Source organism: Erpetoichthys calabaricus, chromosome 5, assembly GCF_900747795.2.
Source record: "Erpetoichthys calabaricus chromosome 5, fErpCal1.3, whole genome shotgun sequence".
In the NCBI taxonomy this organism is placed as follows: Eukaryota; Metazoa; Chordata; class Cladistia; order Polypteriformes; family Polypteridae; genus Erpetoichthys; species Erpetoichthys calabaricus.
The window spans coordinates 182,149,888-182,169,798 of record NC_041398.2 but is presented as its reverse complement, the minus strand read 5'-3'; the positions used below and the strand labels follow the sequence as shown (position 1 = coordinate 182,169,798).

Here is a 19,911-nt window from a genome sequence, read left to right as displayed (position 1 = left end):
GATATAGGAAGATTTAACTTTAGGGCATTCACCGGATAGCCAACTGTACATTACATCAATTCCCATTATATGCAGATGTTCAAGATCTATCTCCCTTTTGCAGAGGAAACAGTACTTTAAGCACAAGTTTAAAAAAATAAACTCAAAACAGAAATTCACCCTGCCAAGTGCTTGAAGAGAGACTCGATTAGAACAATGAAGATCATTTCAAAGTAACAAAAGGTTAAACAGATTATTTTGGGTGATGAAATCACTGAACCAGTTATAGTAAAAAAAAAAAAAAAAAAAGAGTAAAATGAGACAGCTGTTACACATTTAGGGACCAGTACAGCTATAATTGAAAGGCAAAGTCCTTTATAACTCCATCAGTTTTGATAGTTAGAATTATGTTTGCTATATTCTAAAAAAATCATGTATTTTTGTTTCACTCAGGAAAAAGCTTTCTTGATGAAGTCATGAGTAAGCACTTGAATTTTAAAGCAAATACAATAAACTTTCCAAAAGCTGAATAAAAAAGCAAATGCTCTTATCCAATATACCGATTAGCCATATCATACTTAATCAGAGTTCACTCTTTATCTGACTTATTTGCTAATTGCTGTCATTTTGTTTATAGAAAACAAGTACATTTCTATGACTTCTCAACACACACACTAGCTATGGTATTTAATTTATATTAAAGTGCTGGGAAATGTTTTCATATTTGAATGACTCCTGAGACAGAAACACCTGAGCAGAATAATTTCAGAATGGCTACTGTGCCACACTCAAAATATTATCTTTAACTAGCAGGCACATTTCTGGAAGGACCTGGCTTGGCTATGAATAAACGAAAAAATGACAACCAGATAACATTTCCTTTAAATTTGTGAATAAAGCAGTAAGATTTAATGGTTGAAACATTCAAACGTTACAAATGTCAGTGATCAAAAATTAATAACAAAATCTACGTAAATGTAATTTTTGGGAACACTTTAGCTAATATCTTTATACTCCAGGACAATGAACAAATGTTGGAAAACAAGAAGTGAATATTTTTGGGAGAATATAGAATAAACAGCCCATAATTTGAAGACAGAAATGAATATGAGTGGAGCCAGCCAAGAATATACTCTAACATGCAAACCTTTAATTTTTGTTATAGAATTAAGAATATCAAGGATCATTAATACTAATGGTATGCTAAATATTTTTGGTTAAATTTTGATCTTGACAGATAATGTTTAAATCATTTAATAAAAATTACAGCATAACTTAAAGGTGTAAGCAAAAAAAAAAAAGATAATTAATCTCTGCAATGGCTTCCACTGTTAACTCTAAAGGTAAAACTGAACAACTGAAAGAATATTCAAAAGACACCTTTCTCAATAATACTTCTATTGAATATTCATTTTGGTACAAATAAAACTGTTACATTTTATTTTCTAAATTTAGCATGCAGTATAACAATATTTGAACTTCATTTAGTAATCTAGCAAAACAGCATGAGAATCAGTTTACAGTGTTTTGCGTTATTAAAGTTTGGTTTACTTGAATGGTGTTTAGCTTCAGATGACTTCTACTCTGTATTGCTATGTATTTGTTTTTGAGAGTGGGAATAGTTTTGAAAAGTAAAGGTTGTTTTAAATTTTTCTCTTTGTACAACATATATTACATATATAGTCATGAATGTGAGCATTTGACTAAGCTTGCAGGGAATACGTGTAAAGGAACACAGGAAGGGTTGTAGCAAATGTCAGAATATTATCATGCCTGTCTGTTTCCTCCACATTTAAAAAAAAATTGCAAATCTGAATGAAGAAAAGTGACCTCAACAGACTCCATCTACCAGCTTGCCCATCAGTAGAACATTATAAAGGATGTGTCATTTCACAGACCTCACACTGGTTGGCCAGATGACACCATCTTTTCATTTACAGCTTCAAGTGCAACAGACATTGCCAGCAGTGTGGCTGTGGACCTTCAAATCAACAACCACTACAGTAAAAAGTATGTTATAAATGTCTGGTAAAGGAGTAAAAGTTCAAGGGGAATTTAAATGAGAGGGGAATAGACTGGAAGACAGAGTCACTAAAGGAGATGTTCAAAGTGTAATTTTAACGCAAGTGGGAAGGCAGTAACAAATAATCTGTCTGTACCAAACTGCCAATGCCAAATCACAAACCAAGAACCAAAATCAAAAGAAATTTTGGTAATTCCTTCAATTATATGGTATTATTTGCCCCTAATTGTATTAATATTTTAAGTTTTTTGTAAGGCAAGTATCAGATAATAGTATTGGATAAGGAAATGCTGAGCACCAATAGTTCAAATAAATCAAGTGGGGACTGGAAGTCTTTTGGTCTTGGAGCCCCTGCAGATTTTGTTTTTTTTTCTCCCGCTTAACTGGACTTTTTTTTTATTTCTGTCCTCCTGGCTATTTGACCTTATCACAGGATTCATCCTTAGAGACTTACATCATGATATTTTATATAAGGATGCTGCACTTGTAGCTGTTTTTAAGAGCGTTTAGATCCATTTGTTTTATTTTCTATCTTTGTTACTTGATCTTTAATATTATTGCCTAATCTTATTTGTTTTTCTTTTCTTATTATTTTCTCTTTGACATCTTGGAAATCACATTGAGTTACACTATTTGTATGAAAATGTGCTATATAAATAAATGTTGTTGTTGTTGTTATCTGTATCATGATGTAAAATTGTCGTTGTGGTGTCTGATCGTGAGACCAACAATGAATGCTGTCACTATAAACAATATAGCTATAGCCATCAGAAAAATAGTAAAATAATGATTCCCACAACAAATAATACAAAATACAAACAGAAACAAAAACATGTTCATAAATTTCAATAATCAGAATACCGATTCTCTACACAGGGATTTTCCATGTTGGTATTTTCCATTTTTCTCATTCTTTTCTTTTAAACTGGTGTCACATTATGTGACTTCTAGTCATGGAATATGTCAGATTTGCTGATCAGATTAGCTGAGTTTATCATTGGACCATGTCAATTTACATGACTGAAAACTGCTGTGCATCTCACGTTTGCCAAGTGAGTTCTACCTTTCAAGCACAATCATGCTGACCCCTGTTTCTGACAGCTAATGGTGTGCTGCTTGATGCAGCTGGCATTGTATGAAGGGTTAATAGCTTCTGTGAGTTCAGCCACAATGTTTCCATTCAGTTTCAGTATGTAAAACACAAGAAATCAGAAAGATAAGCCTCTGTTCTGTTTGCAAGGTTCAAAACATGCGTGTTTCTTATTACCCATTGCTACATTCCATGCATTGTACTTCCAGATAAGCATTTATTGGTTGTCAGCTCTAATGCACACACAGCACAACCCACCAATATGATTTTATCATATTCTAGTTGGAGTAAGTCATTGGGCAGGTCACATTAGGCAATCTGAATCACTGGAGTGCGTCACCATCTGCCTTCGACTTGCTAAAATTATATAAATGATGGCTCTGACTGAAAATCACTGAAAATGTCACCTAATATGACATCGTTTTTACAGTGGCATAGCCAGCAAGGTAAAAGGTTCAATTATTTGAATCAATCTAAAACTGCAGATGTGTAATCACTGAAAATGTCACTTAATATGACATCGTTTTTACAGTAGCATAGCCAGCAGGGTAAAAGGTTCAATTATTTGAATCAATCTAAAACTGCAGATGTGTTTTAATAAGTAACCAGAGCAAGTCCTAAAACTGAACCAGCAGACCAATTTATCAGAAATTACTTCTAAAAAAAGAACTAAACAGACACCAACTGTTGCTAAACCATGTATATATAAGGTAAGTTCAACTTGTGCAATTTTAAGAACTAATAGCAGGTGATCATCTCAAAATATACCTCACCATCTTTGAAAGAGGCCACTGTCCTTGGTCTATCATCCAATTGTGCTTATATACAAGCCATGTGGCATGTGGGAATTCTACAATTACTTCCGAGAACTCATTCAGGTCTCTAGATTTGATGTCTGCTCTATGCGTGGTAGTTGAACACATTGAGTGCCTTTGCCATGACCAAAGAGCATTTTCAGATTTCTTTGATGAACTCCACATAGGAAAGATGACTTTTAGCAGTCTTAATTACTGAATGTTTCCTTTTGGGATTCACAGGGCACTAGTGTGGGGCACTTTCTAATGTCTGGTGATCAGACCCCTCCATTCCTTTAATGTTTATAGTGCTGCCCATTTAATAATATTATAATTTATTCCAGTATCTGGAAAGAGCATTTACACCACTCGATGACCATACTTTCCACGCGAAAGCTGGTTGCTTTATATATTAACTCCAACAAATGCCATTTGTTTCAAGAACTTATTAAATAGCACAGTCTGACCAATTTTTTTCATTGATCTGAGTAATTGCTGAAAAGAAGTTTTTTCTCCTCATTTCCACCTTTGTCCTGGATTAAACTTTATCCTGTTATCTGGCTAGTTTCTTATCAGTTAAATATATACCTATTTAGAGGTCTACCTGAGAAAAGTTTTGAAATTTCTCAACTTGAAAACTCATGACAGATTTCATGAACTCAATACTGCTCTTATAGTCTGATTGCAATGATTCCCATTATGTTTTACAGCCATCTTCCTGAGGTAAACCCTGTATGGAGAATTACCTGGATGGTAGCTTTTTGCATCACTCCTTTTAGATTAGAGTTTACAAGGGTCATTAGTGTAAAATACGGAAAAAAAAATGGACCAAGTGGTTTAGACAATGTCTTATTGAAAACTGGATCAGAGCCGTGACTCCACTTTGAATCCAGCTGGATTGCACTTTTCCTCAAAATGTCACTTAAAGTGATTAAGGCAAACTAGACTTGCCCTGTTATTTCTCACAGTCATATCTTTACATCACTTCTCACAATGTCTCACTATAGTTTTTGACATACTATAGATCAACCCGGAAAAAGGCTGAAAAATATGAAAAATCAGCATAGGGATCCATTATTGGTACACTACAAGATGTTGGATCAGTGATACCGCATCCTCTATCCCAATTCATTAGACAGTCTCATAATCCACTGACTCTCAGTAGTGATCATGAAATCCTAAACAATTTCAGCTTCTCCAAAACAGAAGTTATTTTCCCATTCGTTCATTTTTCACAGTAATTTACACATCTAACAAATTTCTGTCATCATCCTTTATGATGCTACACTCTAGCCAGTTTAAAACAATCTTCAAAAACAGGTGGCTGTCATGAAATGAAGCTTAAATTCTAAACAAGTAATACTTCTGAGCTGGAGGAAGTTGACAGGAACTAACTTTAAAGACAGACGTTTGTGTACATTAAAAATGGCCCCATTTTAGAAGCACATCTTACACCTGTTACTGCCTCTGTATGTGAAGACAGACCCCCGTGGCTACCGACTAATTAACATTGTTAAGCAGTGCTTAGTATAGCACTGTGTGACTGCAAATAGCATCTAACTTTATTTCTGAGGTAAAGACACCCACCACATCTATGAATAAAATATGAATAGCATATTATTTTAAATAAAGTGCAACTGTGCAACATTACATACAGTATGTTTAATGTAACTACACACAAACACACACACGTATAAATATTTGGGTTGACTGGATATTACAACTCTGACGAGAACCTGGGAAATGATGACATCCTTGATAAGGCAGGAAAATTCAGCCAAACCAACTAAATGACGACTCACGCATAGAATGATTCATATGACTGAGCCGTTATTATAATGTGCATTGATGTGACAAACATATTAAACGTCAAAAGTGATGAATGTGATGTATAGACTGTAGTGTAGCATGTTTTTCAGAAGGCCAATACTGAGCATTTACACTGAAGAATTTACTTTGTTTTTCCTCAGTTGTTATCAGTTTCCTGTTACATTAAATAATAACACAGACATAATTCACTCCCTACATACCGAAATCTATAAATAGTACGCCCTATAGCCTATTTATAGCCTCATGGTTTGACTCAGCATGGCTTCTTTTGCCATGCTTCATATACAAAGGAAGCAAGCTTTTAGAGACCAGCAATATTTTATATTTGCCCATGATGATGACTGGATTATGAGCCAATGTAGGCTTCCAATAGCCATTTTCATGGAACTATGTGCTCAATTGAGCGTATAAGAAAGACAAAACACCCGAAATCTGGCTGCACCTTTTCCTGTCCATGCTGTAACAGTGGTTGGCTTTACGGCAACAGGCACCTACCAGAGGTAAGTCTGGGATTTCTCAGCTAAGCTTCAGCTCCATCATACTCACCATGCAGGAAGCTGTGAATTGACTGACCAGGTGCTACATTCAGTTTCCTTATGATGTGGGTGTAAAGGTCAACATAAAAATGTAATCTGTAGCAATGTAATCGACACAATTGACCGAACTCATGATAATAATAATAATAATAATTCATTACATTTATATCGCGCTTTTCTCAGTACTCAAAGCGCTATCCACACATTGCAATAAGGGCAGCTAGCAAGAATGAAGATGCTATTAATCGTGAGCAGCTATACTCCTTTAACATATAAGTCATTGCATGGTTATTTTCCTCAAAGGCACATCTGCCTCATCTGTATGCTCTGGCATAATTTTGTATAATAATGCATCTCTGATTACTGGTACCATTCACAGATTGAAATCAAACAACACAGATGTGTTTTATCCCATTCCAGTTGCATTCACACTTTGCTGATGATGAGCGATCTCCTTTGCCTCTACCTTGAGGTTGTTGAATTTTATTTTTTAATTTAATTACGTTATTTTTTTTACTTCAAGCATGGTGTGGCTAGCAGAGCTCATCACATTTACAGCAGCAATAACATATTGCCATTTAAGATTGTTGCCAACACCTGTACTTAGGCTGTTAAATAAAGGCTCTTTGCATGCCTCTACTTCAGAGATGCAAACTTCTGTCTCACAGTCTTTAAAGTTTCACATTTTGTCTCTCTTCTCTTGATGCAATTGCCTCACCATAAATCTGTTCATTATATATGTGTGAGATTGATTATAATAAACCATATATGGTTGTTGCAGGGTGGCAACTGGGCAGGGTGCATTCACATATACAAATTTACAAGGTGATTTAATTTATTAAGGGTAAATTGCATACAAATGTGTGTATGCCAAATTTTATAAATCAGATTAATTTTTGGCTTACATATTTTCCTGTGTTTTGGTGTAAGCGTATTTTCCCTCTCAAATTCATGTAAAATTTTATAAATGAGACTCTAGGCGTGTGTAGTGTTCATTAGTTATGTATGCAACATAATAATGACTATATGTCTTTTGAAAGCTGGTATTACAACATTTAGATTTATTATAGTTACAAGCCTAAGAATTTAGAATATTAAGGGCTATGGAGAAACAATTGATGTTAGGGTTATGGAGATATTACGATATTTGAAGATCATTAGCATTATTTACATTAAGATGCATATATGGTCTTTTATTGTTGTATAACAATGCTAATAAACACCAGCATAGATATTTTCAGTACACAATATATTGATATCTTCATGCATTTATCTATTCAGGTATTTATTCATTGTTCTGCTGGTTTATTCCTTGCATCTGAATCACTGTTTGACCTTATCAATTACCTTAAAATTTAGACCCCCATTAACCTAACACTTGTGTGTTTGGAGTATCAAAGAAAAAATAATGTGAGAAAATAAAAAATCACCCAGACACTGGAACAATACACCAGCTCCATAATGACAGCAGTCTAGGCAGAATGAACTCAGTTTCATGGAGCTCAGCAGCAGTGGTGCTTATCGCAGTGCTGCCCCTTTAATACAATGAAACATTGTTTTCTTAATTTTCTGTCTTGCAATCCTAAATGAAATAATCATGTGTAGAAAGTGGGTGGATGGACTGATTGGACTAGACTTTTTGTAAAAGGTTATTGCATAGTTATTTGTTATTCTAGAAATTCCAGAAAATGCTGTTAAAATTTTTGCCATCAATCTAGAATGTGAGTTACCTTATTATTTTGGGGCGAGTACTGCAAAGATGCTTTATACTTCACATTACTAACCAACTCAAATTTAGTAATACCCAGTAGAGGTTATTTTTTTAGCCCTAGAGAATGCACAGAGAAATCGAAAAATTTCTACAGTAGAGAGGCTGGTTTGATCAAGTATCTCTAGTAAACGTCCACTAGAATTAAGTGAATTTTGTTTATTTGTATTTGTTTATCTTTGCGATATAAATTTTTTTCTTTAATTTTGTCTTTTAATCTGATAATATATGAATGGTTAACTGTCTATTATTAATTCAGTAATTAACTATATGCAATCTATAACTGGATTATTAAAAAATGATATTACTAATAAGGTCATGATATATTTTTGATATACTAACTAATATACTATAGTCAGTATGCATTTTAGCATTACTTTGAAATGTACTGGGTGTTATTTAATTTTAATGTTTTTGCAAATTATTTTTAAATTTATTAAACATTTAAATTAGCCAATACATATATATTTAATTATGGATCTTGTGAAACCTTACCAACTTAAATTCTTTATTCTGCTTATTTTAGAGTTATTTCTTGGGGGGCAGGGGGTGCTGTATTTTAACTGAAACTAAATTACCATTTCAGATGTTATGTTTAATCTACATTTAATGGTTGTGAAATTTTTGTAAAATTAAATACTTCTCAGTATTTCTGCTTTTAAGCATTTAATTTCACCTGATCCTATGAGTCTTTTCTGATTTACAACTAGAACCTTTATCTGAAATGTCATAACTGTGCAGTTAGAAAGCATCTTTTAAGGTTTTGATCACTGGTAGAGTAGTTAATCGCCATAATAACTCATGATTTATAGTTTTTAAACTGAAACAAAGAATTAAACATTATTTTTCATTATTTTAATCATAGTTTTTACCATGTTAATATTTTTCTGTACAATATTTTTATTATGTAGTATTTAGAACTAGACATCTATATGACTCTATTAGTTTAACTTGGCATTTCCAAGTGTTTATTACCTTCTTAACTGATATTACAACTTAATGAACAGATGTCTCAGTGTAAAATAATGTTAAAGTAAATAAACGTACCTTTTTGGAGGTTTTCAGTGCTGTATGTTAATGCCAAAAAGAGCATTTGTAGTAATGGAATGTATTCAATTGGCTTCATGCTTAGTCCACATAAAAGTTTGTCCGCTTAGCAAAGAGATTCATAGCATCGGCAACGTTCATTTTAAATTCATCTTTTGCAATAGACTTCTGAAACAGCTAACCATCTCTGTTGTAGGCCTGTCATCTGGCTCTAAGTTTATGTTCAGGAATTTTCAGACTAGGCAGAAAAGATTGACAGGAGCAGCTGGTGCTGTTCTAGTTAAAAGCTTTAAGGTCCTCTTAAACAAGGGACATCTGAGCTCCATTACCTTCAAAATGAATAAAAGGCTTACTGAATTTCCGTATTATTCCATGTTTAATCTATGCAAGAAAGTAAGGGAAGTAACTATATGGATGAACTCTGTGACAAAGTGATTTGTTTTATCTTTTTTGTACTCACTATACAGTAATTTGTATGTAATGATACTTAAGAATTACTATTAAATACATTGGTACCAGGAAAACAAAAGAAAAGGTTAAGTTTATGAATAGTATAGGCAAATAGCACATACACACTGCATATACTTCAAGTCTAGAGTCTACCACAATATTTTTAGATGACTTTGTTTTTAAATAGGAAAATGGTAAATATTTCATTTTTCATGATATGTGGCAAGTAATTTTTCTAATACTAAAAATGATGCATTGCAAAGTTTATCCGAATATAACCCTTAGCCATTTTTCAGCTCACTAAATCTAATACAGAGTTCTGGGAAGCCAGACGCTATTTGGGCAACATCAATAACCGGCCTTAAATGGGATGCCAGCATGGGACAATGCTGAGATGGCACTTAAGGGAACACATCAATGGAAAATTGGAGTAAGTCATTGTACTCGGAGAGAATGTACAAATTTCACATGTCTGGCTGTCTGGGGAATTGTGCTCTGTGTGCTGTTTCTGTGAAATATCTAGCGCTCTAATTTAAGCTGAACATGAGGTATCTGTTGTTTTAATTTTGAAGTTCATACATGTCAATATATGGATTTCATGTAGCAGGCAGGAAGTGAAATCTGACATGTAAATTCATGTGCATCTATGTCTGCCTCAGTTCAGGGATTTAGGGAAAGCTGAAAACTACAGTATCTGTGTGTTAAGAAGCATGGCAGAAAAGAACTAATATACAAGCACTCTAAAGAATATTAAAAATAATTAGTTTTAATACTTACTAAATATTGAATTATGCCTACTTTAAACTCACAATGATTCTTTCAACATCTTTGATACCCATGTTTTTAAATTAAAAGCAATGCACTACCATTCAAGTCCATATCCTATAACTTACCTTAATTTCATAGTACATTGCTGTCTAGTTTTTCTAGGCTTGTCAACATATGACAGCTGTCTTACATCTTTTGTGGCTTTGATGTAAATAACCTTTTCTCTGGATGCCTGAATGATCTTGTCTTTGAAGCTGTAACCAAGCCAGAAAATGAGGCTGGAGACAGTAAATAAGAACTGCCAAATAATTTTTATCAACTTTTAATCATGTGGCTGCTGCTGTGGCACTTGTGTTGTTCATTTTTGGAGTCTGACCATCTTGATGCATACGCTTCAGTTCACTCTAATGCTCTTAAGAAGTATCCTCCTCCCTGTGGGATTGCTAAAAATATAGCCTTTTTTTTTTCATTTTCAATATTTTTTATTCAATTTAAGGACTGTGCTAGTTAACAAATTACACATCAGTAAGTCAAGGTACTACATCATATTCAGATAATAATAATAATAATAATAATAATAATAATATAGGTCGGGGTGCCTACACTTTTTCGGCTTGCGAGCTACTTTTAAAATGACCAGGTCAAAATGATCTACCTACATTAAAAATTATGTATATATATATATATATATATATATATATATATATATATATATATATATATATATATATATATATATATATATATATTCATTGCACTCATAGTCTGAGTCTCGACGACCTGAATAGTGTAGGTGGTTACCTACCAGGTAACGCTTGTGGTTAGTCTGCCATTTGTGGCCGTGGTGCAGTGTAAAGGGGCTTCGTCTCTAGCGCTGACGTCTGAGGTTCAATTCCCTGAGCGGGGAGCAGTAGAGTGTGTATGCCTGATGAGCCCAAATGAGGGCGAAACATGTGTTGCATACTCGTTGCTTTATTTGACAGTAAAACTATGCAACATATATATATATATATATATATATATATATATACTGAGTATTCTTTATTCATAAAATATATGTTGTCGTACCTTGTATAACTGAATAACCTTTATGGCACAATAACAATTCAATACATTTATGGTCACTACAGTATTTGGATTTAATAATCTTCATGTGGGAAAAGGCTGACTCGCATAAATAAGTAGAGCCGAATAATGCAGTCAAGGAGGTAGCACATTTCCTCATGTTTGGGTACTTTTCCTCTGTGAGTAAGTTCTAAAACTGTCCATGAGCCCCATACTTTACCTGAATGTCATCCTGTAGTGTCAAAATCTCATCCTCCACTGTAGAGGAGTTTTAGGTGAAACAGTGTTGCAATTTTTGATGCGAGTGAATCACCCTCAACATCTTCCCTAAATGGATACCACTTAAATGTAGCGATTGGCTCAAGTAAAGCTGAGTCTTAAAACCGTCTGTCAAGGTCTGACAGGCAATTTTCAATCTGTTCCGTGTAGCGTATGCTGTCAAGTTGCACACATGCCTTCCATTGCGTCTCCAGTTCTGACGCAAGGTTTTGGATGTTCCCCAAATCAAGACGCTGCAGCTTTGAGGACAGATGTTGCATTTTTTTTTTGAAAGCATTAACTGAGCTAATCATATTGACCATAGTTTGTCTTTTCCTTGCAGCTGTAAATTAACTTCATTCAACATGTTGGTCAAATTGGAAAAAAAATGTCAAGTCTAGCGGCCATTGATTGTTATTAAGTTGCTTGTATTCTGCATGTTTAATGACAAGGAGAAACTCCTTTTTCTCCAGTCAGGGGTCTTGAGATCTCAGCAGGAATTTCTCCCTAGCCATCTGTTTTAATGAAGGCCTCTTTTATCATCCCTCCATCTTGGAAGGACTTCTTATGCTTAATGATTGAGTGACTCATCCGGAACGATGCTTCGGTGTGTCTGCCTTTGCTTTTGAATACAGCCGAGTGAAAAATGACGGCTGTCCAATTAACTGCGATTTTAGTTCCCTCTCCTTTCTCTTTCTTAGATCGCTTTTCGGAAGGAAGTCAGTTTCGTAGTTTTTATGAACAGTTCGAAAGTGCCTTTCCACATTTTCCATCTTTGGAATAGCAATGATAGATTGACAGATCAGACAAACGCACTTCGTTTGTGACATTGTGAGAAAAAAATCCTCTTCCAATTCCACATCCAGCCCATACCCTCCCAAACAATTTTTTTTTTAAATCCCTTCTTTTGTCGATATAAATTGGAAGGTTAACTAGATCACAGCCGGAGTTTTGCAGTAGCTTGCGCGCTTGATCGTGCATGCAGGATGACCAGACTGGCCGCCCTGTATGTCAATCAAGTGGCAAATGCCGTAGGGAGGATATATGATAGACTAAAGTTTAAAAAATTTTTTTTTTGAATGCGACGCGATCTACCTGCACTACTTTTCCGATCTACTGGTCGATCGTGATCGGCACATTGAGCACCCCTGATATAGGTAATAAACAAAACATATTATTATTATATTTATTTGTTTATTTACTAGGGGTCTTTGCCCCCTGCTTGCTTTGCTCACCAACCCCCCCAGCCTGCGCTACGCGACGTTGGTGAGCGAAACCCCCCGGCCTGCACTATGCACCAGCCACTTCACGTCTCTTCCGCTCGTGTATGTGGATTTCACTTTCACCAAACAACAAATCTTTTAATTCTCACGGATACGCCTCTTCCCTGCCTTGTGCCCTGTGTTGGCTGGGATTGGCTTCAGCAGACCCCCGTGACCCTGTGTTCGGATTCAGCGGGTTGGAAAATGGATGGATGGATACGCCTCTTCATGAGGAAGAAACACTACTTTTCACTAATGGCAGCACGAATTAGATGATCTACAAGTCTCCGACTTAAAGTTTAAATATGAACAATATATTCAATCTGTTTTCGCTGTTCTGTTATTTCACAGAGTAATAATTTCCGTTTGTTTGCGCTAATGCGATCTTTACTATAATTTTTTTGAGACTTTCGAATTTTAGTACTTTCATTATCTCTGATCTGCTCTGCATGTGTAATGCAGCACCATTTTTGAATTCTTTACGACGTTCTACTTTGTCATCTACTCTTTGTCTTTTATTTCTGGCCCCGGGCGTGGTTAAATCTCTTGGCACAAAGTCTCATCTTGCGGGACTTGAAAGTATCTCTCTGAAAAAGTCAAGTCTCATCCCAGGCTAAAAAGTCTTTTGTTGTCCCAGGATTTTTTTTATATAATAGAGAGATTTATTTTTAATACTGGGGGTCCACTTGATTGTTTCACTTTAGAGCATGGTCTGCATCTTGTCACCAATTTTAATTACCATGACTGTTATGCCAATCACCATTTTTTTTGCATAAATAACCATAAATTCAGGGAATTGTAAAGGAGTGAGCTCAACAAAATATATTTATGCAAATATGGTACTCTATATTACTGGTCCATATGCATCACTTTATTATGTACTTAATAAATTAAATGAGCTCTGTTAAATCTCAGTATTATAGAATAACTTGAATAATAGCACTTCCTGTGAACACCATTGTATGTCACATTAGATGTAATACATTTTCTTCTACTATTTTGCAATAGTTTGCATATTTAGGAATCAAAATGACAAAATCATTTAAATAATTTTTCTTCATCTTTTGTGGTGAATAAATTGAATTTTGTTTACAAAGTCTGTCTTTACTGTAGAGCTCAATGGTGGCTAATCTTGCATATTAATAATTAGTTTCAGTGGTTAAATTAATTCTGTTGTACTACTGGTTCATCATTTATTTTGTATAGATGTAAAGAATTACTTGTCCCTTCATTTATGCTTTATGCATTTCCCAAATAATTCTGGAAATGTGTAAGTTTCAAAAAAATTTCACTTTGTATGGAGATTAATAAACTATGGGGAAGAAATGGTGGCACAGTGGTAAGAGGCCAGGGTTCACATTCTAGGTGTTCCCTGTAAAGAGGTCTGTTATTTGTTTGGAAGAATCTCTGCACTTTATTTGATGTTGAAATAAAAAGCACTTTGCATTGATTTACACCTGCTCTTGTTGTTGTATGTCTGTATTTGCTGTAGTCCATCTAAGTCTGTGACTATCAGATTCAAGAAATATTATGCCAATTGCAGGCAACCCAGGCATCACAATTTTTCTTAAAAGTATTTTCTTTTTTCAGAATCGATAATTTTATCCTCACATAGTTCAGTTAGTGCTTCTAATTCACTGACTCTGTCATTTGACTTCTTTTAATTTCTCCAGCTTTTTGATAGGGACAATTTTCAACGTAAGAATTGGTCTTAATCATTTCAGGTTTCAGACAAAATCGTACCACTTCTCAGGTTGAGGAAATCTCATTTAATCCCCTTCCCTCAATCCAATCATCAAACCTTTAAGTTCTGTTATACTCTGTTCTGTATTGACTTTGGTTTTAGTTTATGTTGATACATCATACCATGTAGGGGGTAGAGAATTAGAATGATGAATGAATTTCTATTAGTCTTGACCATGGCAATGAATGACAATTACCGAATGGGGTGGCAGCTTCATTAGAGTTAGGTGTGGGACATGTTGGTTGGGCGTCTATGGCTACAGTAGTGCCAGGCAAACTAAGACCCATTTCTAAGCAAAAGGAGACATGGTATGCTCTGTAGTGTCTTTGGGACAAGTCTCTGTCTGTCCCCAAGTGTCCCTCTCTTGTTCTGTTGTGCCTTGTTTTCCTTTATGCCCATGCAGAAATGAACAGACCGAGATCGTGTTGTATATCTTTGACTAGTTCCATGTTGTACTTCTTTTGTAGTGTAACTTTCTGGGCTCCAGCATACAGTCAATGTGTCTTCTAGGAAGCGTCACTGAGCCAAAAATCCCAGACACAACAGAACCAATGCACTCCCAGGTTCTCAAGAAAGTGATTTTTATGTACAAGTACCTTTACAGATTCCCTCTTATAGCACACAGTACAACAACAACATTTATGTGTGTAGCTCAAAGTGCTTTACAACATGTCAAAGAAATAGTTACATGAAAAGGAAAATAAAATAAATTTAGATAAGAATAATAACAAATCAACAGTATGCCAAAGATAAATAAAAAACAATCAATGTAAGTCTTCATCCTTACTCCTTCCTCTCCTCTAATGTAAGCCTTGTCCACCTTGTCTTTTATACTAGACCTAGGAGTACTTCTGGTGCTAAAGCACTGCACCAGGAAGCACCTCCACATCAACCTCCATGAAGAAAATAAGTCTTCTCCCTCCAGCACCCCCTGCCGGGTAGCCCAACAGTGCAGCCGTTGTTAACTATGAGTTCCATGCAAATGTGCAGGTGTCCAAACTGGGGCCATGTCAGAGGAGCACCACCACCTATCATGTTGTGGGATGAACGGCTCTTTGTCAGCTGCTTCCCCCAGTCCACTCATTATTTTTTCTTACATCACTTCAATCCGCAGGATCCATCCATTATGGTAAGATATCACTCTTCATCTCAGTTAGGATGCCAGTCCATCCACTATGGCATTCACAATACCTTCTCATATATTATGCACTTCTCTTCTTTGACGAATTCTCCCTGTTGAGATGTTCCCGATTTAACAAAGTCCACCCAAACTGGGAGACAAAACAACCTATTTTGCCAGGCATCTCCACCTTTTTGATATGTGAAGGATGCAACAGCAGACACCTAATACCATTTTTCTTACCTTTGTTTCTTACCAAACAAGGTGGGGCTTAACTTGTTTAACAACTTCAGTCCAGAACTAGAAATAACTGCTGCCTTGTCTGAAATTGCTACTCTGGCCAAGACCGGTTTATTTTTCATGCAGAGCATATTGAAGCATATTCAAGTTTTCATATTGGCTACAGCAACCTGTGATATTTTTAATCTCTTTAGATTTAAAAACAATTACATAATCCCATCATATTTTTTGACCAAACAACCTACAAGGAACCATTTGTGTTTTGTCCTTTTGTGCCACATTAGGAAAATGTGTTGTGTAACTTAAGACCTTTTAATATGGCATCTCCAAAATGTGCATTCTACAGTGTGTGAATCTAATCCCAAGAAGTAAAGATGGCAGAGTATTTTTTTAGTCCTAGTCTTAAAAATCACATTACAAATTATTCCTCTTTGTGACACTTTCAAAGCAGAAAATTGAGGGCAAATGTAGGACTATTTTGATATTAGGTAGTTGTACTTGAATAAAGTGGCCATTCAGTGCACATATTTTTTATAGTTACGTACCTGGCATGGTTTTCTGTAGAGAGGTTTTATATAAAATAAAGGATTGTTATACTTATTTCTCTGTCATAAGACCTCCAGACCCAGCATCTCCTAGTCTGTTCTGTATCACTCATTTTTATTCTGGTTAATGTGGTCATACACAGGAACACAAGTTTTATTTAATACTTCTTTGTAATATGTTTACTTGTAGCAAGATTTAAAATATATAGTAAAGTTAAAATCCTAAAATAATAATAATAATAGTAGAGTGTAGTAACTCTTATATTTTCCCAAGATTGTATGCATTACTAAAAAAAACCTGCTCTGCTTAGAGTATATTTTACAAATACCACTAGATGGCATTATAGTTCTAAAATCATTAAATCATTTCTTTGTAAATTGTTGAAATACTGATAACTTCTTGGAATAGTTAAACTTAATTAAATAAGCAGCACACATTACATAAAAATGTAATGCATTTATATTCATCGATGCTTAAGCAAATTTGGATTTGGCCTCTTTAATTTTGTTTGTAAGTAAGTACCATTGCCTGTATAAGGCAATAGGCATAGCAAAAAAAAAATTGCAAATTTAAAGGTAACAACAAGGAAGAAAGGATCAGAAATGTCACAAGTTTTAAATGATATACATACGAGGGTTGTTTCATAAGTTTTGAGACTTTTTTAAATAGATCCAACATGGTTTGGTCAATGCCAAAGAAAATTTTTACTCACATAACCTCGTCATTTGGCAACACTTCAGTGCTGTTCAACATACTCTCCCCCGATTTCAATACACTTTTTCATGTGATAAATCCAACGATCAAAACAGTGACGAAAATCAGGTTCAGTCAGTTGGTCAAGCTGCTCTTCCACCGCAGAAATGAGGCTGTCCCTGTCCTCAAAATCCATTCCTTTCATCTCCTTCTTCACCGTCGGGAACAGCCAGAAGTCACAGGGTGCCAAATCTGGTGAATAAGGGGACGGATGAAGGACTTCAATCCCAGATTTGGCGAGGAACTCAACAATTTTGTTTGACTTGTGAGGCGGCACGTTGTCATGGTGAAGGATGAAGTTTTTCAAGGAGCGATTAGAGCGACCTCTATTGAGATTTTTGAAAACTTCTGGAAGGCACAGGGTTGTGTAGACATCAGAGTTCATCATCGTGCGTTCAGGACGTGGAACTGAAGCAATAATTTTTTTGTAGCCAAAAATTACGGCAAACATGGTCCTCTTGGCTGACCTTTGGCGCCTGGCTTTCAGTGGAGGAAGGCAACCTTTTGGACCCCACTTCGAGCTCTTTTTCTCATCTCCATCTGTAGCTGGGTGGGCCAAAAATTTATTAGAAGATGTGAAAGGATTGTAGAACAATAGAAAAAAATTTCGTCCGCCTCTGATGACGGCAAGTGACCGAGTCTCAAGACTTATGAAACAACCCTCGTATGTGAACGGATATAATTAGAAAAATAACAATAACTCACCCATAACAGATCATAGGCATCTGGTGTCCAAACAATTTATTATATGCTAAAATGTCATTCTTCAGCATTTATTATATATATAGGTTACCTATAGCTTAATAAAGCATTTGAATTTCTACTTTCATCTTACTGATTCAGATTTGTTTTACTTTAGTACATAGTCCAGTTGCAAAGGTAATTTGGGATGGGGTGCAGTCTATTGTATGGGTCCAAATCATGCACACATACTGGCACTCACACAATTTGGAAGTGTCATTTAACCTAACTTGTGAGTGGTAGTCTAAAAAACATAACAAACTCTGGAGAGGAATAATGAAAGACAGAATGCAAATTACAAATAAACAGACAGAGAGATAAACCACATGATTCATCTGTGGGCCTACCTAAACACATTTTGAACTCCCGACTACACTTGGGGTTCCTCACTCACTAGCCCACCACTGTATCAAGAAGATCGCTGCCTGTCTTCCATTTGCTGTGTTGCCAATATTCTAGCATTGCATACTTCCACCCAGGAATCCATACTAGTGTCCAGGCCTAATGCCCTTCCAGAACATGCAGCACACTTGCAGTGCTTACCATCACCCATACTTCCACAGTGATTTATGTAGGCCACCTGCTGTTGCCACTGTGTATATTTCTCTGTCTGACATCTTCCTTCCTTCATTCCTGGTGGTGCCCTAGTCCCTGGCTAACGTCTTGAGAATTTGGCACCCTCGTATACGTTCACATTGCATCCCTTATATCCTTGTAGTCAATCATAAGAAAACAAATTGGACAATCACCATGTTACAGTGCATGTGCTTATATAAATAATCATATTTCAACCTGTATTATTTCCTGATACAAAATAATTGTGCCTTGACAATTTCTATTGGAAATATTCCTTAGTATCAGTGTTTTACTGAAATTGTTTATAAACTCAAAAAACAAATAATCTTAGAAATGTGTTTGTGCAAATTTTACTAAATTCAATCCACTGTCATACACTTGTGCTTCTCGACTTGTAATTCTACCCCATGTCAAGGCATATTGCACTTATCCTATCCTTAGTACTGCAGATTCAGGAATCAAACTCTTGAGTGCAAATTACATCACTTCCAGTCCTGAGACTCATGGGCCTGCAGTTTCTGTCTCATGGCTGAAAAGACGTCCTTGTGTTTCATCACTTTGCTATTTTGGAAACAATTGTACAGGGATCACCACTAGTGCAGTGCATTATGAAAATATAGCAGTGTCTTTTCAAGTTAATGTGAAAGCTTCATAATGGTTTCTTCTGAACAGCTCTCTTTTTTATCTGTAGGCAGAACAGAAAGTACATAAAAAAAATCCTAAATCAAAGATTCAATTTAATAAGGAACTGGTACACATTAAATAATCATACTTATATTCTATGGGTTGCAATATTTTGAATGACCAGTATCTGTATTTGAACCTTCAGAGGATTGTGTCACCTTCTTTGTATATTTGCTTAGGGCATACTCCATTGAAAGATTGTATGTGTTTCATTTTTAGCTTATTCTGCCTCAAATCTAGACATTGGTTTTTAGGTTTGAACATTCTTCTGGAAACTGCCTGTTTTTTTTTTATTTAGATAACAGCATTGACAAACTGTATCAGCCTGGGAATGAGTCACCAACAGTATGAGTTGCCATTCCATCATGCATATGGCAAGCGATAGAAGAGTAAGCCTGCCAAACTCGCTTGAATTCCAGCTGTAGGAGAAAGTGGACATTGCTCATTTTGTTAGGCTTTAGTGGCACAATGCCTGTTAAGACAGGTATGTAGAAATCCAGCTGCACCCCCCACCAACCTGCCTCCCTGAACTGAACTGCAGCTCAAGCAAATATTTTGGCCAGTCCTGTACTTTTTCTGATAACACATCAGAGATGAGCTGACATCTTTGTAGAGGCACTTTAAGACAAAAAGGTGC

The 19,911-nt window shown here is 35.5% G+C and overlaps 1 protein-coding gene across 1 annotated transcript in view; it reads right to left on the bottom strand.

Moving 5' to 3' along the window:
• Positions 1-9,285, bottom strand: part of musk (muscle, skeletal, receptor tyrosine kinase) — a 127,846-nt gene extending 118,561 nt beyond the window's left edge. Inside the window, exon 1 of the mRNA XM_051928321.1 lies at positions 9,068-9,285. Within this exon, the coding sequence (XP_051784281.1) occupies positions 9,068-9,146 (79 nt within the window). The 5' untranslated portion in view covers positions 9,147-9,285. The remainder of the gene's footprint in view (positions 1-9,067) is intronic.
• Positions 9,286-19,911: the final 10,626 nt, after the last annotated feature.